The sequence below is a fragment of the Cygnus atratus genome, chromosome 11, assembly GCF_013377495.2.
Source record: "Cygnus atratus isolate AKBS03 ecotype Queensland, Australia chromosome 11, CAtr_DNAZoo_HiC_assembly, whole genome shotgun sequence".
Classification (NCBI taxonomy): Eukaryota; Metazoa; Chordata; class Aves; order Anseriformes; family Anatidae; genus Cygnus; species Cygnus atratus.
The window spans coordinates 13,104,939-13,129,510 of NC_066372.1; the positions used below are offsets into that span (position 1 = coordinate 13,104,939).

General features: G+C 42.0%; 1 protein-coding gene across 8 annotated transcripts in view; it reads right to left on the minus strand.

Moving 5' to 3' along the window:
• Positions 1–4,616: 4,616 nt before the first annotated feature.
• ARNT2 (aryl hydrocarbon receptor nuclear translocator 2) overlaps positions 4,617–24,572 on the minus strand; it is a 107,269-nt gene continuing 87,313 nt past the window's right edge. For 6 of the 8 annotated variants that reach the window (XM_035554640.2, XM_035554639.2, XM_050712957.1 and 3 more), the window contains 7 exons: positions 23,738–23,810; positions 23,455–23,578; positions 19,363–19,462; positions 16,695–16,833; positions 14,404–14,569; positions 11,645–11,781; positions 4,617–9,216 (listed from right to left, as the gene is read on the minus strand). In XM_035554640.2, coding sequence (XP_035410533.1) covers positions 9,118–9,216; positions 11,645–11,781; positions 14,404–14,569; positions 16,695–16,833; positions 19,363–19,462; positions 23,455–23,578; positions 23,738–23,810 — 838 coding nt within the window. In that variant the 3' untranslated portion in view covers positions 4,617–9,117. The remainder of the gene's footprint in view (positions 9,217–11,644; positions 11,782–14,403; positions 14,570–16,694; positions 16,834–19,362; positions 19,463–23,454; positions 23,579–23,737; positions 23,811–24,572) is intronic. The other 2 variants (XM_035554641.2, XM_035554636.2) reach the window with 1 other exon arrangement.

Genomic DNA, 24,572 nt, shown 5'->3' on the forward strand with positions numbered 1-24,572 from the left:
CCGTTGATGAGGAGAATGCATGCTCTTTGCATGAGAATTTTTTTTTTTTTTTAAAAAAAAGATTGTTCTCTTCTGGATAGCAAACTTAAAGTTTGCTTTAAGCAAACTTTAGCAAGAGAAACAAAAGAAAAGCAAACTTTCAGCAAAGAAATTTGAGCCTTCAGGGTATCTTTAACCCAATTTTAGAACCTCCTGGAAATAGGAGCTATTCATGGACTTGTTGCTGGAAGCTCAGCTCCATTGTTTTAAAAGGCTGTGAAACATGCTCCTGATGGGAAAAAGCATGAAAACAAGAGAAAAACAGGAATCTGTTTTCCGATATTCCCACCTCTGCTAATAAAGTTCTCTTTTCAATACTGAAGTCTTGGTTGATTTTAGAAGAGTCTTGTAAAGTTGTCTTGACACCCTATTAACATGGGTACAAAAATGCGCTCACCCACCCTTTACTGACACAGTTGTAGATGGGAAGAACCAGGGGGAACACCGGGGGGGTTACAAACCTGTCAGAGGAAATCTGTTGGTGAGTTGAGTGGGTGTGCGGTCTGCGATGAAGTGTCACGCGTATCTGTAGTGATCTATAAATATCGAATATTACCATTTACTGCATTAGGACTTTTGTCTTCTAGTAGCCTTATTTATATAATCGACACTTGCTTCAGTGGCATTTCATTACCAGATGATGTATCCAGGTCAGCTTTGGTAGGTTAGTGTGGAACCCCACTCCCTCAGCAGGATCTGGAATTTTAGGTCAATTCGCGTAACTTTGATGAATCTTTAGAACTGAAATGATTAAAGTGACAACTTCTATTGACCCCCTGCTGAGGTCTCTGACCTTAAATCATGAAGGTCACAAAAAGTATGTTAAGAATCCAAATAAAATCCAATTCAGGACCCCTTTAGATTAAGCACCTCTGTGCAATGGGCATCAGTATGACTTAAAGGAACTGCATTGTTTTGAACACTTTATAGTTTCTCAATAACTGTTTCCTAGGAATTTCATGAATTTCAAAGCGTGCCTTTTTTCTTTCCAACCACACCAAATGCATTAAAAAAAAAAAAAAGACAATGGAAAACATAAGGATTAGAAGTTCACAAAACATCAGTTTGCAAATTCTTCAGAAAGCTGTAGCACCTTCTAGTTCTAGGGTTGCATAGAATAAAATCAAGACATTTTTCAGTTAAAGGGTTTGATACTTTTCCATGCCACACCGCAACAGACGCAGATGTTCAGTGTTTAAGCTTCATGGGTAAAATGACAAAGACCCTTTCCTACATCACTGAACAAATCATCGGAGAAGAGCTTTTCCTGCCTACAGGAGACAACCACGATGACACATGTGCTTGGTATTAAAGGGAGAGACTAGTCGATGCTATGTAAAACCAATGTCCAAAATCTTTTTTTTTTTTTTTTTTTTTTTTTAACATAGCAGAGTTTGTTCCACCATGAAGCAGGGGCTTGGGTGGCTACACACTGCAGAGCAGCGGAGGCACAGGGAGGACTGCAAGTCCAGCTGTGTAAGCTGGTGCCAAAGGGACATTGCAATGGGGTCAGGAGCTGTTTTTTTCTAGCTACCTTCATGAAGAAGGGATGCTCCATGGGCACCCACGCTTCGCACACGGAGTATGGTGGGGTGAGCAGACTGCTTGCATCGTTCCCTCGTACCTACAGCCCGGCCCAGGTTACCTCAAGCAGCCCCCAGTGTTCACACTGAGCTCTCTCGGTGGCTGGAGAAGGCAGCAGGTAAAGGAGGGAGGATGCGACATACCCAGAGTCCCTTTAAAAAAAATAATTTAGTCTTCAGTTGCTCGCACTGTAATGTTGTCTCACGATGTCTTCTGCTCAGATGTGAACCAGAAACAAAGTCACGACATTTGGTTGAGAGAGTGTGCTTTACACGGAGGAATCCCACAGCATTCGCATCTCCTTTGTGAGTCATGTTCTGGTGTCCCTCGCCCTGCGCCTTCACACACACTTGGGCCTGGACAAATTGCAATTCCATGCAGTGAGGGAAACCAGGGGTGAGAGGAAGCTGCAGCTGAGAGAAATCCCACAGTATGGATTCCTCCACTAAGCGGAAAGTATTACGATCTGGTCCTCACCCTCGGGTCCGTGCACTGAAGACGGCGTGGGTTGTGTGTACGTGTGCGAGGGTGTTTTCTCCTCTGTGTTTATTTAGCAAAGTGGAGGTCTCCAAACTCCAAAAAAGCAGTAACGTAGGCCTTCAAAACACTCGCTCCTCAATGACAACGCGTCTGACTGTCTAGCCAGTAACTCCAGCGCTGAGAGGAAAATAACTCTACCGCGATTTTGTTTTGCAGAGCGAAGCCGCCTCCTGTCCAGGCCACACACAGAACTGCTGGGGCTGCCATCGGTCACCGCGAGGAGGGACGGGCAGCTGGGCGTGAAGGCCCCGGGAGCCACCCCAAACATACTTTGGATGATAGGGTGCACCAAGCAGCCTTACAGTGCTTCAAGTCTGCTTTTAAAATCATATCAAGTATTTAAAACCTCACCTTCTTCGCTAAGAACCTGCTATTTATAAGAAGCAGAGGTGCACCAAAGCGCTGGAAAATTTAATCATCTCGAAGAGGACACATGAGCTGAGGCAGACTTCCAAGCTGCAGCTGGGGCTTTCTTCTGTCCCTCAGTTGTGCCTGCATATTTGTAATTACAGTAATGTGTGTACAGCTGTTAAATTTTGTCTGCAAGAGCCATGGTAATTGCACTGCTGCATGTGTACCTTCTGTGTGTGACCCTTCACTCGACATTTTTTTCAGCTGGGTCCCAAATGACACATTTTGTATATTACTATTTAGTGCCAGTCTATAATTAGAAGATAATTTGTTTCCAGAGCTAATGAAAAGATGCCCTCACAACCTCTGGATCTGATCCCAAATCCAGTAACACATTTCAAGTGATTCTGTTTCATTTTATGTGGGACAGAACAAGAAAATTGAAGAAAGATGCTGCCAAGTATTTCCAACCAGGAATATGCAGAAACTTGGTGAAAAAGGATGAAAGAATTCATCTGTATCTGTCCCCGTTATATCCAACTTGGAGAGAAACTGGGAAAATTAAATGAGTAATACTTCCTGAACTATGATGGTATATTAATGGAAATGTGGCTAAGAATTAGCTCCCATGAAAAAATTAAGAAAAATATATTTCTATCATCTTAATGAAGACTTGAGCCATTTTTATGAGTCATTAACACCAGTTTATAGAGCCAAAGGTGGTAAGTGTAGGGATATACTCAACTTCATTTCTTTCCTGTGCATCAGCTTTCATGTGTTTCTTTCCTGATTTCTCCCACGGTGTCCCACCACCATGCTGTGCCATAGCAACTGTCACTGAACATTTGGCTGCTCCCTTCCATATCTGCATCTCCAAACCCAGATTCCACACCAACAGTAATAGTCCCCAGCAATTCTACGGCCAGTTGTCATCACGGTGCCCAGCAGTACCCTTGACTCAGCATATGGGAGTACAGGTTAATGACCATCAATCCAAAAGGAGTGCTAGGAGGGATCCTGTAAGAGCCCAGCCACACCATACCCTGCTTGGTAGTGCTGCACCACCCGTTCTGCGTGCTCCTTTCTGCTTGGATAACGTCCTTCCAAAAGCAAATAAAAGCCTACTAAAACACAACAAAAAAGCAACAAACAGCTGCAATGACAAACGCTTGAACCATTTCTGGGGGTTTATGGCTTTGGCCATATCCATTTATCAAAGACACTACCAAAGAAAAAGAATGTCACTTTGCTGAAGACCCAGTTTTCACAGCAAAACGGTATCAATGGAACATTTTCAACCTGTCCTAATCACCATCTGATTAAGGACATCCCAGTGCCCTGCTTTGACCATGGGTGTCCCCGCTGGGTCCCCAGCAGGGCTCATGCCTCTTCTCCACAGGCAGAGCCCTTAAAAAGGAGCGTGGGCTGTGAAAACACCACCTACCCTGAAACAGGAATTCATGCCCTGGAGCACAGCATCTTCAGCTCCCTGCAGTGGTTAAGGCATCTGCTTTTTGGATTTATTAGCAAGGTAAATCCCGCTCACAAAATACCAAGCAGACAAAGAAATACAGTATAAATACAATGAAGAAGCACTGTGAAAGGCAAATGCACTTTACATAAGAAAGTCTGGAAAGGTCACCAGAATGTTTGTGGGAAGGGTACAAGTATTTTTCAACTTTGAATAATGAGACCGAAAGATGGACAAAGAAACCACTGTGTTGCCACCCCAGAGACTGAATAAAAATTGCCACAGACTATGAATCAATTCTAAATCAATTGTGCTCTAATGAAGCACTGTACAATACAGACACCAAATCACACACCTCAGCACGACCAGCAGAACAGGGCTGTTGATTAATGCTTCTCTGGAACTTCTTTCAAAACTTGAGATCTCAAACTAACATTCCTCTCCCTCTGGACAGCCTTGGTACAAGGAAAGGGGACCTTCCCACGCACAACCCCACAGCATAGAAGCAGATTTCAAAGAAAAGATCAGTGCCTGATCTTCTGATTTTTGCCATGAATCTTATCATTCAGGGTTAACTCCTACTTGACGATTCCCAAGAGCCTCTCTTACTTATTTACAAAAAGACAGGAAGTAACAACAGCTCATGACATTTTTATTTTAATGAAATTTAAAAAGGCAGTTATTAGTTATACATACACACAACTGATTCTGTACTTGTTAGTCATAAATATAGAACATTCAGAAGTACAAAATACACTTTATCCACAGCACAATTTCACATCAATATGAAGAGTTTAAACAGATAAGTAACCAAGTGCCTAACCATGACAGAAGCCCATTTTTGAGATTTTTTTTTTTTTAAAGACCATTAATCTACACAAAGTAATCAGTGCCCAGTCATCAGTTCCATGAAACACACTCCGGTGTAAAGTAGGAAAAGACTGACCTTCTACAGACAATTAGATGCCATCGCTTTTTCTTTGCTCCATTAATAGAAACAAAACAAAGCCCGCATTCTCCTCTTCTCACAGCCAACAACTGTGAAAAATGTGACTCTGGCAAAAAATCACCTGAATCCGAACTTGAGCACTGCCAGGAAAAGTGAAAATATCCGAACTAGAAATTAGTCCACTCGATACCTTGCAAACAAAGAGCAACAGCAGTATGACACTGATAAGGCATTAATGACAAAATGGCTGTATTATTCTCGAAAAAAGAGTACACCTATGTATAAAAATATATGTCATAGCAATTGGGTAAATCCAACACTATTTAACACTGTGCCAAAAGTAATTAAGAGTTAAAAAGGCAGTACTGCAAGAAGTATTTACAGTTTCATACTGTACTTCAAAAAAAAAAAAAGCAACAAAGCTACAAATGGAACTATCTGGTTAAAGCATAAACGTTGGTACTGCCAGTAGCACTTGTAACAAGTAATGTGATGGAGTCCCTCTTGTTAAACAGGATTGCTTGTTTGAATAAACGAGTGTAAATATTTTAGTATCTAAAATCTCAGTCTACATGCCCACTCATGGAAATAACTCACCTGGACCATTATTACTTGCAGTTTAAAAATCAAAAGATTCAGTTTCAAGAAACACTGTGTTTGCAACACAGTTCGATCAGAAATCACAGCTTTATTTCCAGCTTAAAAAACCACGAAAGAAACAAGAAATCCACCACCTGTGAAATTCTGGAAACCAGCAGCCAAAGCGCCAGCAAAGTTACACCAACGGCACGTAATAAAGACGTCAGCATTCCAAATGCACTTTATAACTTCAGCTATAGTATAAGTAAGTTGCTTTAGTAACCAAGCACGTGACAGAAAGATACAGCACAGCTTAGGCGACATGGCGCGTTGTGCCACAAGAACCTGGACCAGGCTGTTGCAGAGGAGCTAGCCACTGACATGACGGCGGCACGCAGCCAGGGCAGCGCAGGATGCCCAGCAGCAGCAGGCGCTGAGCTTGCTTGTTCACTTGGCCAGAAGCACGAAGCTGCCAAACTCTTAAAGCTTGTTAAGCGCTCCCTCCTCGCTGGCTCGGGAAGGGCTGCCCCACACCTCCCCACCTGTGCATGGCAAGGTGCTACAAGGATGTGATGGCTGGGACCAGGCTGGGAGGTAAGGAAGGGTGGAAATGAGAAGAAAGCTCTGGATCTGGATGGCACATCAGAAACGAGGGTGAAAAAGGCTTGCAAGGAAAACCCAAACCTGGTGCTCTCCGGTCTGCCCTATAACAGAATAGCCACCCCCTTTCCCAACCAGGAAGGCAGGGGTGCTCTACAAGATAAGAAGCAGCCCGTGCTCTGATGCCTCTGGCATACTGGCTTAAAAAAAAATATAATACTGTATGTAGAAGAATAAAACAAAACAAAAAAGGGGAGACGTGCCTGAAATTCTGCTAACAGTGCACTTGTAACTGCACAGTCAAATTCGGTACACAAGAAGCCTTCAACAGTAGTATAAAAAACATGATACACTGAGGAAGTTATCATTGCTGATATTAGGAAAAAGAAAATTACACAGATCTTACTTTTAAATTGAATTCAGGAACAAAAATAAATTATAAATAGAGCAGTCTGTCAGGTTAAATGAAACAGAGGAACAGCATTTTTTGATTCATTTTCACTTTATAGACAAATGTTTTTAAAAAAAATCTAGAACTGAAATTTATCAAGTGTCTTCTGCACAGAGATATGAGCTGCTCATCTACTGCTCTCTCCCTTGTGATTAGATCCTACAGAATGCTCCCAATTATACAATCATGCAGATGCTGACTGTATCTCCCTCCAGCCTGCACAGCATCTATGCACCTTTTACAGAAATTGTTGAATTTCACTCTGAGGACAGCAGAGCTTTGTTTATCTAATTCAGTGAGCAGTCATTTGTCTGAGCAGCATGGGCGGAAAGGAAGAAGGCTCCAAGAGAATAAACATCCATGTATTTAAATGAATAGTGCATAAGCACATGGCTTGCTTACCTAGGAAGGTATTTTCCCTATCTCTGGGAGAGAAGAGATATGACTTTTTTTTTTTTTTTAAATTTGTTTTCAGCATGGTTTTGGTCAGGCAAGTACAGACCAGGAGACCTGAGGCCTCTGCAGTACTGCATCTAGATACATTAAAAAAAATCCTAAAAAAAGAGTCCCTAACCCCACTTGCACGTAGAGTAAGAGATTGGTCCCAGGTTTACCAAGAGAAACAGTAGGAAAGGCTCTTCCTGGACATTGAAAACTACATGCTGTTCTACCCGAGGGCTGGGGAAGCAAATCCAGATGGAAAAGCACCCTGTGGCTAAGCGTTAAAGCAGTGTCCCTGTGTCACATTGGCTGTGGCCCGGCAGCCTGCAGTGCCTTTCAGCACGAGGCCTGTGGCCAGGACACGCCGCAGAACAGAGGCCTGGCTGCTCGGCCTGGCAAAATGGCCAGCACTAGTGTGCGTGGCCCTTCCCAGCGGAAGGGCGCTGCGAAGTCTAAGAATTGCTGTGGATTTTGAGATCTTCTAGACTGGGGGCTATGCCCTGGGGTTGCTATTGTGAGGTCCGTAATGGCTCCTGAACATGCAAAGGCTTTAGGAAGCTGACCCTGTCCCTCTGTGAAGGCTGACTACCACCTTCCAACCTCAAATGTCACAGAAACCCTGTACACAGGAACTCTGGGCTCCTTGTCCTTTGTGAGCCATTTCTTCTCCTCCTATCCCAAAGGAATGGATAAAAATGTTGACCTTTCAACCCAACCTCTTGTAACTCATCATGCATATGAGATACCAAATAAAGAACTTTCTACCACATTTCTGATGAGTGTATGTGGTAAATGACTAGTTCAGGAGGAAGGTGATTCACTTACCTCTGTGGAAAAGCATATAGCATTCAGAATAGTCAGTCCTCAAAACACTTGGTAAGGTGAAAATCCCATATTTAACATAATAGGGTTAACAGGGTTTAACAGAAGAGTTTGCTTGGGAATCCAAGCAAAAATTCAAGTTATCATCGTGTACACAGTGGACAGGAGTCCAACTGATATCTATTACCAACTCACTCTAAAAAAAATTATACACTACAAAACCATCTCACTGCTTGCAGCAAATGAGCTTGAAGGATTTCATTGTAATAGGCCACCACCTTGCACTGTTAAAATGTGAGGTTTCACAGTATAAAAAGTACTTCACAGAAAATAAATGCAGCTAATATAGAAATTACGATCTTGGTGTGTTTATAGTCATTTTTATGAGGCAATATTTTTGGGAAAGCAAGAACAATAGAAATTAAAGCAGCCAGTGAGAAACGTATAGAGTTATAGGCCTCAATTCAGTGCAAAAATTCAAACCAGACTAATAGCTTATGTAAGTAAATGCTTGTTCTGAATAGAGAACAACCTGAATTAAAAGTAAGAACACTATGTGAAGTGATGGAGACTCCTCCAATACCTAAATCCTCCACATATTGTTAGCCTTCTCAGTATGCTCCAGAATGGACCCTATTTAAAGGCAAAAGAAACCAGTACAGGAAATCACTTCATACAGCACAAGATATACATAAAGTACCAAAATGTACACACATTCAAGTTTAAGTTAGAAAAGGCGGAGCTGAATCTTCTGGTGAGAGAGGCCTACATTATGTTGCTTAATCTCACATTTAAAGTGACCTAAGAACTACAAGAATCAAAGAAAACAGAATATTGTGTCTGCTTCCAGAAACTTAAGCTTAAAGCAAGGCATCGAAATTGAGCGGTAGGCACTGTAACAAGACATTACCTTACCTTTTCTCTGTTAGTCTTTGTTACTTCATTATCTATTTAAAAATTACCATTCAAAAGGAAATATTAGGTATCATTCACATTCAAATATTTAAGTCTCAGAGATTATTTTTTTCAATCAAGCAAAGTTTTTGATCTCTGAGGTAGATGACATTAAAAAAAAATAATGGAGCTGTCAATGAACACTAACAAGCTGGAGCTCCTCTGTTGACACTGACGCACCCCAAGGAGGTAAGAGCAAGCCCTACACCACTATCTGAAATATGAGAAATGCGTCTTCTGGTTTAGTAGCTTCTACAGAAATGCAACACAGAAAAAGCAGAGCCAAAAATACACTGAAAGGGCCTTGGAGAAGAGCTTCCATTTCTGCTTCACAAGCTATTCAGAAAATGGTGGAAACATGCCCAGATCAGCAAAATCTTCAATGTTGTAATTGCCAGTACCCTGCGTCGGATCCCCCGGCATTGGCAGCATGTCCTGCATGATAAGGAAAAATCAAAGTAAAGTGTCACTTTCTCACATGTTACCCAGACACAAACCATTTCCTCTTCATCTCTTCAGTGTAAAACCAGGAAAGGCCAAAGGTCAGATAAATAAGATAAAACCAGGCCTCTGCAGGATACTGGGCTAAGGTTTATGTGCCACTGTTTTGCTGGAGCTTTTCTGTGCTGGATGTGGGATGTCAGCAGTGCAGAAGTTTCAGATTGCTCCTCTGAGTAAACCACAGCTGAGCCATCCCATACTAGTCCCAGGCTGAGACAATTCCCAGTGCAGTGGGTAGTTACACATGGAGAGAAGCTAACTCTCTGGCTTCACTGAGGACAGCACTACATGGGAAATATTCAACGTCTCTCACACTCCTGCATCCTACCAAAAGGAGCTTCTGCTAAGTCAGCATTGGTTTGGGGAGTAGCACTCTGTAAGTGAACATACTACTGCTCTTCATCCTCTGAGGAACACTGAAGCCTGGATGTCCACCCTGGCTGACAAGCTGCCCAAGCAGCCTTCCTGCACATGCAGTGGCAGAGGAAATGGCAGGAACTTCTCAGAAGAAATGGGATTTCATGGTAACTGCTCCCACGTGTCTTGAGCCAAGTGAGGTCCCTGCAGGAGGCTTCGAAAATACTCAACCTTTCCTCTCCGCCGGAGACTGAAGCCACAGGGAAAAGACATCCCTTGCTGAGAAAACCAGAGTTTACGCTTGCTTTTCCTGTCAGTCCTTATAATAATAAGCCCTTACTGCAAAGCCAAGTTTTGCCATGGATGGATCTTTACAATAAAACAAAATCTAAAGAACAAATGAGAAAGCTCACCAGATCTGCTCTGTGAAGGAATAATTACCGAGAGCAGCTGTGTACTGAGCAGTAGCCCCAAAATAAAGGAAGATTAAAATCCAACTGAGGTCTCCGTAGCATGCCATCAGCAGTAGAGAATGAGGCAGTGGACAGTACTGGCAGTTCCCAAGCTGCCAGGGTCAGCCTTCATCTTTCCCCACATTCCTCCCCAGCCAAAGGGAAGTTTTGTTTGCCCCTGCCTGCTTAAATTTCCATCCCTTTGAAGGCATTTCTGTTGCTGGGGCCTCTGAGGCAAGGTCTCCTCAGGTAAAGACTGGCAGGGTAGCTCCTCTTTCGAGTTTTGCCTCTCTCCTCATGTCCAGCTAACCCAGGGCTGGCTTCAGGCACAAACAGCCCAAGCAGTTTCTTGGAGGCCTTTCAGTCAAGCTCATCCAACTTTCTCATCACATTCAGTAATTACCCTAAATCTCTCCAAATGCAAATTCACCTCCAAGTACTGTGCAGGTGAGGCTAATTCTTCCTTTCTCCCATTTAATCCTTGGCACTCCTTCCCCATAATTTCAAAAAACATTTGCTGGGACACAGCACTTGCCTTAGACACAAAAAGCAAGATGCTGCTTGCGGGGAGCCCTGTGTCTCTGCGGGCAATCGAACTACGCTGCCATCAGCTCCACTGGAATTATCCTGAAGACGCTTTTGGGTTAAAATACATGCAAAGTGATTATACTTTGCTTATAGAGAGATATAACAGATTTATCTTGCCTTGGCCGTGCAGCACGAAGACAGGTAGTTATTCTAGATGCAGTGACGTTACTTGTTCCTGTGTGAATGAACCATGGCTTCACAAAGGAACATTTTCAGGGTAATTCCTCTTCTGCAGCATTCCTGAGAGCAACTGAGCACGAGCCCAGTCTTGCAGACAAATAAGATAATGAGGTGCCCCACTTCTAAACCTTGCTTGGGGCTTGAGCTGTCTTTTTTTTTGTACTTATCTGCATTGTTTTGTTGCAAGCTGTCTTCATTTAATTTAAAAACTAGTTATACAAGGACAGCAACCTTATAAGCTAACTTATAAAGACCACTCCATCCGTTGTTGGAGGCCAAAAATAATACTTGATGCTGCAAAATCAGGTAGCTGAAGAAGATTATTTGCCAACCATCCAGTATCTGAATGGATTTAGCCTCAAAAACTTATTGGGCGCTTTCTTCTATGCAGCATCAGACTCCTTTCCTGCTGGAACTATCCCGAATTAGACTGATGTCTAATTGGACTTGACTGGGATTTCAGAGGTCAGCACCAGGATAAGGAAGACACTCTAGTTGGAACTATTTTATGGCTTCTCTGCAAAATACCTATGCTCTAAGTATAGGCAGAAAAAAGAAGGGAAAGCAACATTTTAAATCACCAAAGATGCTGTTCTTTGGCAAAAACCACAACTATCTCAGTTGTAGCTAACACCAGCCACCAGCAATGCAAACCTACAGCAGCACACAGCAAGAGGTAATTGCTCCAAGCACTGCTAGCCCCCCAGCTCATCAAGAGCCATGGTTATTCAAACTGGCAATGAGAACTTGTTAGAGGGACTTTGGGCTCACTGAGCTCTCCTCACCTGGAACACCTCCGTCTGACTGGGCTGCGGGTGCGAATGCTGGTCCCCACTTTGCTGGTTGTGATGCTGGCTCTGCCACTGGGACCAGACTTCGGATGGTCTCCCCTGGAACTGGCCGCTGCTCTGTCCACCTTCAGCTGGAGGAGGGGAGAAAAGGCAGAAATCAGAGAGCAGCTCCTTCAAAACAGTGACCTGCTTTGGAAGCTTCATCCGCTGATGCCCACGTTTGGAAATGCCTCTCCGAAAAAGCCCCCTGAGTGCCACCCTGCCCCTGCTGGGTGGAAGCCAAAGGCAGTTTCAGCACTGATGGCAGGGTAGGTGCCAACCCGAGAGCAAAGCTCACCGCCCTCACTGCACAGACATGGCAGATGAATTGTTAACAGCAAAATGCACCGTGACGCCATAAGCCAAGCATGGAGGACAATTTTCAAGCATCCCTCTACAGCTTTGTAGGCACAAATAGGCCATTATTCATCATTAATATTTACCATTTCAATTAAAAGCTAAACAAACTGCAGCATCCAAATGCTGTCTCTTTAAAACTAATCCTTGCTGTAGCAGTGGGTGCTCAGTTACCTGTTTATCTGAGAAGCACACTTTCAGATTTTGTAAACAGATGTAAAATCATAAGATCAACAGGCAACAGACTTGCCTTATTAGATGCAGACGCTGCTGTACTAAATGCAGAGTGCTGTGCTGGGCTGTCATGTCCACCAATATTACAGATGCAAAATGATTTATTTAACAGGCAGTCTATAGCAAATTATTATCTGTTCATGTGCTGATGGCTTCTTAAAAGTCTGAGGCCATTTAAATTTCACAGAAAGTAATGAGAACAACAAGGTTTTATGGTAAATACACTTAAAATGATGACTTCGGGGAGATATTTTTTCTAAACAATATGCCAGAAAAAAACATGATACCACACACATTAATTCAATCACCTATTACACATACACTTTTCATGAGCACAATCACAGCTCACACTTTAGCTGAACTCATTTTACCCTGTACTTCTACAGGTTGGTCCTGAACTTAACTTTTTTTTTTGCATAATTTTCTTTTACTTATTTACAATATCTCCTTCTAAGAACTATTTAGAAAGCTTGCTGCCAGGCTTACACTTTTACTCTATTTCCCTCCCCCCCCCTCTTTTTTTAATAGCTATTTCTACTATTTTTTGCCTGTCTTCCCAACACCGCAAAGAACCAAGCTGCGTAGTTCTGGTTCTTCCAGATTATCGGAACTCTCTGCCAAGGATGCCAAATTTCCCATACCAAATTTCCACACACCACGTTATGTCACATCTCTGAGAACCAGATCCTATAATGTCAAATCAATCACTATCCCATAGTCATTGCTTTAGAAAATAAAGGAACGCATGCTTAATCCTGTCTTTTTGACTACCAGCTAAGCCATGCAAAACAGATAAAGCGAACATTTTACAGGAGAGTAAACAAGCTGTAGCGACCTATTTCTACCACATCTTAAGTAGATAATTACAGTTCTTCCCTTACTGACATTACTACAACAAATAATTCAGCTGACTCAGAAATCCTACAGTCACTTTATTGGCCACAATAAAATTCATCTAAGTTACCCTTTAAAAGAAAGCTGCAACATTTGTTTTCTCAGAAGAATACGTTGAAATTAACTCAGTGAGGCAAATGATGCTTCTTTTCAGCAAAATGGTTACTGCCAGCCGGAGGTTGAAGACATTCGTCTTTCTGAAGGCTGTGTTATTAACAGCATCCAAATTGATGTAGGTCAGGTAATGTTTCTCATTAGGTGAAAGGGTTCTTGCCAAGTAGCTTAGGCCTGAAATGCAAGGCTGTCTCATAAACAAATGTACAAAGCCTAGTGGAAATGAAAATGGAATCATGAATAAGCTCTGCGGGAAGAGCTCCATTTCACTGTACTGTTCTAAGCAATGCAGCACAGGTCTGCACTCAGCGAGGCTGATCTGCAGCAGAGCTGCTTCCATGGTATTCTCAAGAGAGAAGAGAAAAAACATTAGCATGATGCTACCTATGCTTTTTGCAGGTTATCATCAGCCAGCAGATTATCAGCAGCCAGCAACATCTTTCATGGACTCCATCTGTGCTTTTCACTGACAGATCCATAATTTTTTTACTTTAATATTATTCTGCTGCTGGGTCCAGAAATCTTCACGAAGGGGTCACCCACTAGATTCAGTTTACTGAATGACGATATAATTGGCAAATAAACCCATTTCAAAACATGGCACCTTCTTTGATCAGGTTAGCAGCAGTGTAGGTACAGAAAATCCTGTGTCCAGCCACACTCTAGCAAGCCATCTCTGGACAAGGACATGATGATATTATGCAGTCAGGGAAGTTAAAAAATTGAAGGAATGTAAATTTGAACATTCCATATAAGGAATCTCATTAGATGTGAAAAGAGACTGAACCTCCTGGCCACACCTTGGGAGGACATGTACTAGTGATGTAAGCAATTTTTGAATCTATCATGACAACTTACAGGGGGAAAGAAGTACCCTCGTATCACAGAACGTCACAACATTCTGAAGTCTACTAAATGTAGAGTAGAGTAGAGGTATCACGGAGGGACCATGTCATCTCAGTCCACTGTGCTCAACAGGAGAAAGCAGAACCCTTTTACATCCTGGGCTTCCCAACCAACTCACCAAAAGAAAAGGTTGGAGGATTTTAAACTATGTTAGTACTGGAGAGTTTCCTTTTTATGTGCATTTCTGTGCTACCTCATTTAAAACTTACCAAACCCTGCACTTCGGTTTGCTAAGCTAGAGTAGGCATTCCCACTTGGAGAAGAGGTGGCAGGGCTGGAAAGAGGGCTGTACGATGATGGATCAGCTGGGTAGGTGTGACTTGTTCCAATCCCAAAGGGAGATGACTGAGCCTTCCCAGACTGAGAAGGAATTTGCTGAGGAATAAGGGAATAAGAAAGGAATAAGTTTTATTGTTGAGCAGCACAGCAGACTCACGTTTTAACAAGGCAAAGACTTCATAAATTCTGCAGATACAAACAGGCACATTATCCCCATCTCAGCCACGTTTAATTTCTGTCAAAGCCAACTTATTGCTGCATAAGGAACACAACAAGCTATAAACCAACACAGCTCTCCTGCTTATTAACTTGCATGTACTCAATAAGAGAGCTACTTGCAAAAACATGATTTCCTTCGTCTCTATTACGAGGATTAATCTCAAACTGAACAGCTATGAAGACTTCACCTTTATTTGCTATGTTTTGATTTTGCAGTGCCACAATAAAATCAGTTATGTGAATGCCTTGTAGAATATAAATTGTTTTCAGGTGATTAGAGTCTTCAGTGCTTGGGAGAAATTGGCCAAAGAAGTTTCAAAAGCTCATGAGCTGCTTTCTCTCCCTGCCTAAGAAGTACAAGGAGCAAAGTTATTTTGCCTTGTAAAAGGTTTGGGAGGGAGTGTGAATCACCAGTCCTGGGAGGAGGGAATAAACAGTCTAACTTTGATTTAATTGTGCAGCCAAGTTAATTCAAGGGTATTAAAAAACAACTTGGTGTCATTTTCATCTACATAATGGCATTGTCATAGGATCTCCAAGAATGTAATACAAATGATTAAACACCGCAAGACTGCTTTGAGACATGTACGCTGAGACTAAGGGAGGTGAAGTGTCTCATCCAAAATCATGTGCTGAAACAACATATAATGCTACAGATAAAATCTGCTTATAAACTCTTTCCCGTCTCCGGCATCATGAACAAATCCAGCAGTTCCAAGAAAAACTCACTGCCTAATCAGTTCCACAAATAGAAGTTAAAGGTGATTACATCTCTAGATACTTTTAATGATGTGCACTTTTATTGGCAATCAATGCGCTCAAGTGAAGCTACTCTCTCAGACAAATGCAAGGGACCTGGGGGAGGAAAAGAGATCCCAACAGGCATATAACATGATGGAGACGCTATTAAGTCTTCAGCTCAGTTCCAAACTTAATACATCGTACATTTCGAAAGGCTTCCACAATGACAATGAGAGCATGATGTGTCACTTCTGCAAGGCTTAACTCTTATTTATTTAGGATGGATGAATGAATTCCAATTTCCCCATGCTCACATATAGACTCCGTTGACTTGGACGGAAAGAGAGATGAGTAGTTTTTTTACATCATTTTTAGCATCCTCCATATCGTTCCAAAAAAAAAAAAGTGTCAACATTACAACTGTATTTTGTTAAGCAGGTGTAACAGAATAATCATGGCACACCGAGGGCTATGCAGCATCAATGTGACTAATGTGGAACTAACTCAGCTACACAAAAATTATTTAGTGCCCATCCCACCGTGCCATTCTAGCCTATTAAACAAAGGAAAGTCAGTGATTAAGAACAGCACAAATAATGGATCAAACATGGTAATTTTATATTCTTTGTCTTTAACGGAGTTCTGAAACATTTATTTCTTGTTACCCAGAACAAGAGGTGATTTCTGGGTTAATGCAGCCCTGATGTTATTGAAGGGGATATTTCATCGAAAGATGTGCCAGCACATCTCCTCCAGTACACGTCACACTGTGAGCTGCACCGGGCAGGGTTAATGGAAGGGCAATGGACTAAGTAGCCTCTGCTCCAAATTCATGCCTGGATTTGTATGTGCCACTTCCAGACAATGCTGCTAACTGTGGGTAATATTGCTGGGGGCCAGACCTTGGTCCAAGAAAGAAAGAAGGAGTGAGCTTAATACTAACGCATAGCAGCTGTCCTTTTTTATTTCATTCAGTGCACACACACAAATAAATGCAGGACTGAGACCTCTACTGGGATTTATGTCAGTACAGTGACTGTCGCTATTATGAACACTATTACAAACTAAATGCAGTTACACATACGGCTGCTGTCTCAAATTATTATAACCTGTCAAGGAACAGAAGTGGAGGAACAGATTTCCCTCTGAGAACCAAACACATTTAATCACAATATAAATGGAGTTTACTAATCCCTTTGTAAAAAGAAGAGGGATTGCAAATCTCTAATGACCGTGAAAACAGAACAGCTTTAATCAATACCTGTCCTGGAAATGGTGGGCGATTTCCTGTCCAGGCCACCTGACTCTGATTTAGCTGGCGAGATATCTGTGTCAGATTTTGGCCTGTTGATGAAGAAGACTGGATGTCGTTCACACCAGGCACATGTACCACAGACGAACTAAAGAAACAGAAACAGTGCCCAGCTTGTAGGATATATTCTCAACGCACGAATAGCATTCCAGATACTGAAATTCTGATAATCATCTCAGTAAAAGTAATTGCTCATCCTGTATTAATTAAAAAAATAATTAGAACCACTAGAAAACTATCAAGATTATTGGCATTCTAAAATGAAGGTTCAAATAGACACAGACGACAAAATTATTTTGAATTAGACTTCTATAATCCCCTGCAAGAAAAAAAATGTAATCTAGCACACTGTACATAAACACTTAGCTCCATCCAAGTTTATCATCTAATGCACTGAAAAAAAATGATTGCAGAGAGTATTCAAGCAGGTACTTCATTTTGAATTTGTGCTAAAAGTCAACAGTATTTAAGCATTTGCTGAAATGCCATCCTAAATGAAGACGCACAAAAAGATAATTACAAATACGTCCTTATTTGTTTCCTACCTTGAAAATGAAGAAGTGTGTTATACATAATAAATTAAAGTTTTTAATTCACATTTCTGTCAACTAATGCTAAAAAAGAATATGTAGCTATATATCCAGGCAAAGCAATAATCAAGAAAAAAATGAAATTAACGTGGAATTAAAAATTTACACATGTGGAATTAAACTCTTTTCCAAAAGAATTTGTTTATATGTTAGTGCTTCCTAATTGTAGCAAAATTCAGCAGAGATATTTCCCCGACATTTCTAATCAGAAAGAAAATATTATAAAGGACTTTAACACTTGAACAACTGAATATATATAACCACACATTGTGAATATGCACTTATGCTGTTTGTATATGAGTATATATGTATATTCACAATTTTACATATTCTATATAAATATTTAAATAAATATAAATGAAGACAACATATAAAAATGCTTTTGTACATCAAATGAAACGGTTCAATCTATGTCATTGCTATTGTCCATTTTCACAATCATTTTACAGATAAAGAAGGGAGCAGATTGGGAAAAGAAGTAAACCAGGCTGAGCAAAGAGGATGCAGGAATCTGAATCCTCTGAGAAGACCGACTAAATACTTCCCACAGTAGTAAGCAAAATGTGGCAGGCATCTGAATATGGGATTTCCTATCCTGTCTTCAGCTGCCTAAAAGTGCGTGTCTAGAAATTCCTTGCAGAGTCTGTATTATTATTACTTTTTATTTTTATTTTTTACTAGCACAGAGTCTCCCAAGTGGGCAATGTGAACCAGAAAGTCCATCTAACTTTGGCTGACCTCTGGAAGCACACAATAGCTGTTCGTGACGGCTGGCCCTAATGCCAACACCTTCTCAGCCACACTGGCAAGTCATATCATCTGAAGGGCTTGAACAGCATCTGGAACATACAGTTTGAAACCATGAGTCTAAAAAACAGTGCCTAAAGGCTGCTGGGCTCAGTAACCTAATGGATCTGCCTGGAGAGCATTCAGGAAGGACAGCTCATCAAGGGTAAAAATGCTGGTCTACATGTTGTTACTCGATGTAATAGAACAGGAGAAATAAAGCCACAGTTAAACATCAGGAATGAACAAAGGAAATGAACAAAACACATGCCAAACCCCAAGATGGCACGTCAACCATCCACTAATATACAATATCCAACTAAAAGACATTTCAGTTCACTGTCAGGAAAGTATTGTTTTGTCCAAGTAAAAACCAAGAGTAACTTACAATACAAGCAGAGGGATTATTTTTCTCCCCACTGAGATTATTAGCAATTATAACTCTAAGAACACAATGGTTTACATAAAATTATAATTTGCAGATGTTTTCTAATTCCTGGAATCAACAGCCTCTGAATGAAACTTCAGTGTCACAGTTGCAGAATGGTGACATGAAGGACAATAAGGTAAATATAATCACTGTTACCACACTCTCAAGAAGTGAATGGAAGAGCATGCAAATTCTGAAACTTCCTACTAGCCAAATCTGTATTGCCAGCTGGTAGGCAACAACATGTGCTCTGAATAACTCAAAAATACCCCAGGAAGTGTTACACCACCATCTAATACATGTTTGGAAGGTGCCTCAGGAAACTGTTCATGCCTGCGTCCCAGGCTTCATCAGAAACTAAGGATGAAGCACTCCTCTGCTCCCTTTAATAGTGGTGTCCACACGAGGCTGGATCATGGAAAAAACGATGCCCTTCAAGGCACCCTGCAGACGTACTGACAGCCTGAAGTGCACAACAAATCTTTGCACTTTCCCAGGTTAGGTGAATGTTCCTCAGACGGATCTCTGAGGCTCCCCATCACCTCTCAGATTTGCTTCCCTTCACTGTTTCTTAGCTTTTTCCAGTTGCACTTACCAGTCACTATTTTTAACAGAGAGATCCAAATCTTCTCAGCTTGTAAGCCTAGCCCAAGTGCTGAGATGTCATGTAGGAGTGAAGCATACGCAAAGAAAAGTTCATAAATGTAAAGAAAGCCCTCCCACCATCGGTCAGTTTAGTTTCCACCAAACTGAAAGAGAACAGCCCCCACTCAGTCACCAGCTGATATGCTCAGGATCTGGACTACAGTACCTGAAAGTCTTTCCTGAATGTCCTGGCTGAAACGGGCTTCCCTGTGAGTAAAGCTGCTGGTTTCCTGCTGTGGATGCTGAGGCCATCATTTTTTTATCTGCTACAAAAGAAAAGCAAATCACAGAAAGAGAAAAGCTTAGAGATTTTTTTAATGAAAATTGCTATGTATACACACAGCAGGGATTGTTCTTCCCTTCTTAAACCTTTATGAAAAGGCCCTATGGAATACATTAGGAATGACACAAAAGGGCCATATGACAATTCAATATGAAACTAGAGCCACAGCTGGTTTGTGTCTACTTCACAGCCCCTTCCAGGATGTACCTCATTAATGCTATTGTTTGCATGGAACATAACACTGGCACATGCCCCCCGGCCACGCAGTCCAGACCTTTGCTGTGCCCGCTGGAAGCTGCTCCAGACCATGTAGGCAGGAGAGGAGCCACAGGCAGCAGCCAAGGGGGGAGCGATGGGTACACGAGTCCCAGCTATTGCCTGGGAAGGGGAACGCAGATTTGCTGGAATAAAGAAAGAGGAATGGAGGGATGGCGCATGAAATGAGCCAGGCCTGCAGAAAGCCTGATGCACGTGCACCTCCGGGGTCTGCCTGACGACGGCCTCAGGCAAGGGTTTGTTTCTGGCACCAGGAGAAGCCCCCACAGTGCCACTGCTGCCATCACAGGTGTTTGTAGTGAGGGCTCACACCCAGGTGGGTTAAACGATCGAAGGAACGGTGTCAGGGAGCTCCTGCCCTAACCAGCTGAGAGTCCGCTTGCTCCCGGGACAGCGGGAGCGGAGTACCCAACTCTCCCAGCAGCCTGGGGGCACTCCTGCAAACCCGAGGTCACCAGCTAACCGGGGCGATCCTGCTGCCTCCACCTGCGTCTGTCTCACAGGTGTCTGGAGGCTCTTTGCTTCTGAGCATGAGCGAGACTCATGCAGATGAGCTGCAGCAAGGCATAACACTGGTCTCGTGGATTTCGCTGTCCTATACATGGCTCAAGGGAGCCAATAAATAGGATGCAAGCATCCCAGGGGTGCGGGAAGACAGGCTAGCATAGTACGTAACATGCACATAGAAATGTCATTAACTTTCATAGCCTACTCTTAACGTGGCAACTGGAGATCAATCTCTAATTGAATTAGACAAGAAACAACGCCATTTAGTCCCTTCAATTAATTTTCTGGCACTGGATTATTCTAAAGCCCAGAGAAAATCACTACTACTACTTTCGTTAAAATAATTGAAAGGTCCTCTCCATCCCCCGTTACTCACTTTCCCCATCTTTCCTTACCACCTTTGGGTGCAAAATGCCCCACAACTCACTGATGACTGCAGCCATCTGTTGCTGTGCACCTCTGACAGGCCTAGAAATCAAGTCCGCCTCCTCATTCTCCTCTTTGGTCTTTTCAGACACCCACTCGTTTCACAAGGTGCTCTCCTGGACACAAGGCCCACTCAACTCACAAGTATTCCAAGCATTTTTTAATTTTCTCTAGCATTTAGCGACCCCATGAGCGTGGCTTACAAAAATTCTGCAACACACATCTGCTCTTCTCTGCTACTTAACATTTTATTACACTATTTTCTTAACAAGTATCTAAGCTCACCTTCCCAACGGGAGAAGTCACCTCAAATTACCTCACAAGAACATCAGACAAGGGCTGTGTATGCCACTGATGCAAGCTGGCGTTGATTTCCTCTTTAATGTAGAAGATAGTAGAAATTCCTAACTGGCTACATATTGCTTACACTGTGAGTCTGGGCTGCAAAGCTACACTCTGATATAAAAACAGCAGGGAGAAATGAGGACAAGGTTTAGAGAAAGTTGTGCATATGGTAAGAGAGAAGAAATGAAAATGGGTTGGGACAAGGACATCAGGAAGAAGGACAGATTTTGCCTTATTTCCCTCAGTGATGTCATTGAGATCTCCCATTTCCTAAGGCCACCCTTTTCTAAGACACCAAGCTCTCAGGGTTGGAAAGACTGAGCCAAAATCCTGCAGCTACTTTAGATATTTGAAAGTGTCTGAACAACGATATTGAGAATGCCCTAAATGAACTCGAATTCCTCAAGTGAGGAGTTGCCACGGCAGCTAGCAGGTCCATGTTGCAGATGAGACTGAGACAAAGGGAACAGCTAAACTAACTGCAAGCAGCTAAACTGGCTTTAAAATCTCTTATTTCCACTCAGGTCTCTACACACTTCTTCATTGCTCTCACCTTTAGTAGAACAGTAAGTATCTATTTCGTTTTGATGCTTTACCTGCATCCTTAGTCCTGTTTCTCTCTAATCCCCTTCCCTGCACTCAGTCCCTTTACTGGTCAAACACACACGCTTATCTGAGCAGGACCAGTGTTTCTGCCTGTAGAATAAACATCTCCGTAAGACCTGCACCACCCCATGCCTCAAGGTACCTGCATGAATGGGTGAAGCCCTCCTATCCCCACTTTAGGTTTTTTAATTATGCGTGGCTGCTGCATGTGATTACAGCAACAATCCTTGAATGTCAAACCCGTAATTTTACAGAACATAGCAGAGCATGAGATCTGGTATCAACATAATGCAAATGTCTTGCAGGCAGCATGCAGGTTTGTCAATATTGGTTTTGGACAGACTATCTCATCTCCAACTGAGAACCATCTCTTTTTATCATTCAGAGAAGACCTTGATCACAGCTCCCATGAGAAATTCAGACAGGGTGAATGTCCCAAAAAAAGCATAGCCTGTAAATTGACAAGAATGAAAAGAGAAATGGCATTTCCAAGAACATAACCTCCCAGCTTGCTACACCCTTAACTCTAACCCCTCCCCACAAACAGCTGAGAGGTGCCTGAAAAAGAGCCAATAAGGCAGCCAAAAAGCAAGATGTTCTTGCTTGGGAAAACACATTCTGGTGTTTGAGGTTGGAGTCTTGCTACCTTCTAATGGACCCCTTTTATGGCCTCAGCTGTTGACTTCACTGTTAGAGTAGACAGAAAAGGATGAACATGAATAACAGAGAAGTCTCAGCAACAGGAGGACAGAGTATCAAGACTATCCTGCAATTACATTGCCTTCTCCATTTGAAATGGCCAAGCCAGACATAAGAAACCAATGCAGTGAGGTCACCTCCCAGCACCCCTGGAGTCAGACCCTGTGGGTTGTTTCCTTCATGCGCTGCGTGACACTTGCACATTGATTTATTTAAAACAAATGTAAAAACTTCTCTTTTTCAGTGAGGACAGTTAAGAACAATAAACAATTTACAAGTTCTTCCATGAGTAGTGGAAGTAATGAGCCTGGTTTCCTACAGATACATTTTGGATGACCCTTTCAGCTGCCAGTCTTCTCAATGACTTCTGTCTGTTAGGGAACAGGCAGCATAACCTGGGGCGAGTTTGGGACTACGTCTGTCCAGCTGACAAATTGGCTATTACCTCTTGGAACAGGGCTGCGAAATCCTTCAGCAAGGGCACTGGGTGAGGACTCTGTCCTCACAGTAATTTTCATGAAATATAGAAGAACTTACTGTTTCTCGTATCACTCTTACAAGTACTTGCCAACAGGCTGAAGAGCTGTGGGGAACAGAGCAAGGACTCCAGACAGACATGACAGGAGATGCCTCAGCTTCCCAGAGAACAAGGATATTGCTATATTTCAAGGCAGCATATGCACCTCAAAACATCAATGCAAAAGCTGGTGATATGATAAAAATTGCAGGCTTATCTTGAGACTGCTTGGTAGCTTTCTTAGTCCGTGTCTATTTAGAGAGATGAACTCACATCTGCTGTTTAAGAAAAAACTTTCTTAGAAACTGCAAGTTCTGCTCGGTATGTTTAGTATCTATGAGCACTGTTTAAGGTACTCCTGTGGAATGAAAAGAGAACCAGAAATAAGCAGCTCTGGTGAAACAACAGCTCTTCATTCCTCAAGCTTTTCTCCTCATCATTTTTAGGGAAAATATCAACTAAAGACAAATTCCAGGAAATGCCTTGCAAATTGACTTTGCTTGTAATATTTTCTCTTCGATCTCTCAAGGCTGTGCTCCACATCATGTAACCAAACTTAACACAGTATTAAAAATTACACACCAGAGACGTTCACTTACAAGCAGTTATTCCAGCAAACATCTCAGCAAATCTAGGATCTCTCTCCTGGGAGAAGATAGCATCAGGCTTTTCCACAGACTTTCCGCCCTCATGAACATTAGTTGGTATACTTGGAACAGGCACCTGTTGAGATACACAGAGGAAGATGAGCCCCTCCAGCTACTTTGACAAAAAGGAATCCAGGGACAGTCACAGTGCATTTTTAATTTTGCTGAAATCTGCCAATGCTTTACATTTTAAAAAATCACAGACACAGAAATAAAAACTATTGAGATATTTCACCTGTGATAAGTCATAGGATGACAGCCCGTCTCTTTGATGCACTTCAAGTTCTGCTTGCTGCTGCTGAAGTTGTCTGCAAAGGAGACAAAATGACTGCATTACAAAAAAAGTTAAGATACAAAAAAAAAAACAGCCATGCTCTTCTATTTTATACTCTGACTGATGTGTCTCTCAAGTGATTTAAGTCATTTTCAGTGAGATTCATCTGTTTTTTAAAGCTTTCTCACTGAGAAAGCTTGCAGCACAGGAATGTGGTGCACAGTAGTGCACAGGAAGGGTGTTTCTGTGATAGCACGGAAATATAGGTGGGTAAGTGATGGAGGATGGAATACAACTTCCTTAGGCAGGATTTAACAATTCACTATGAAGACTCCAAGAATATCTTCCTCAAGTTTAAGATGAATATGTCAGATTCCTTCCCTGAGTCTGCTGAAGTAAACCAGTAAAACTCCAGTAACAATGATGCAGAATTATGCCGGTCAGTAAGAAAAAAGCCATCAAATTTGAGACCGAATGCAACAACATGTTGAGCTCGAACTGCATAAATTCTAATTTGTAGTAACACCTATTTAACATGCTTTGGTTCTACTCTTCTCAGGATCCAAGTCCAGATTCTATCTAATTTCTGAAGCTTTTAAGGAAGTGAATATCAAGAGATAAATTACTTGTACTACTATCTAAAATCAAGGCATTACCTAAAATCAATTTGTGTTGAGAAATGCTACAGAAAACACAAGTCTCATATTAATGCTAATCAGAACTGAAAAAAAATAAATCAGTTTAAATGAGGTAAGAATCACTGGAAGTAATAGCTTTAATCCAATTATATGAACTT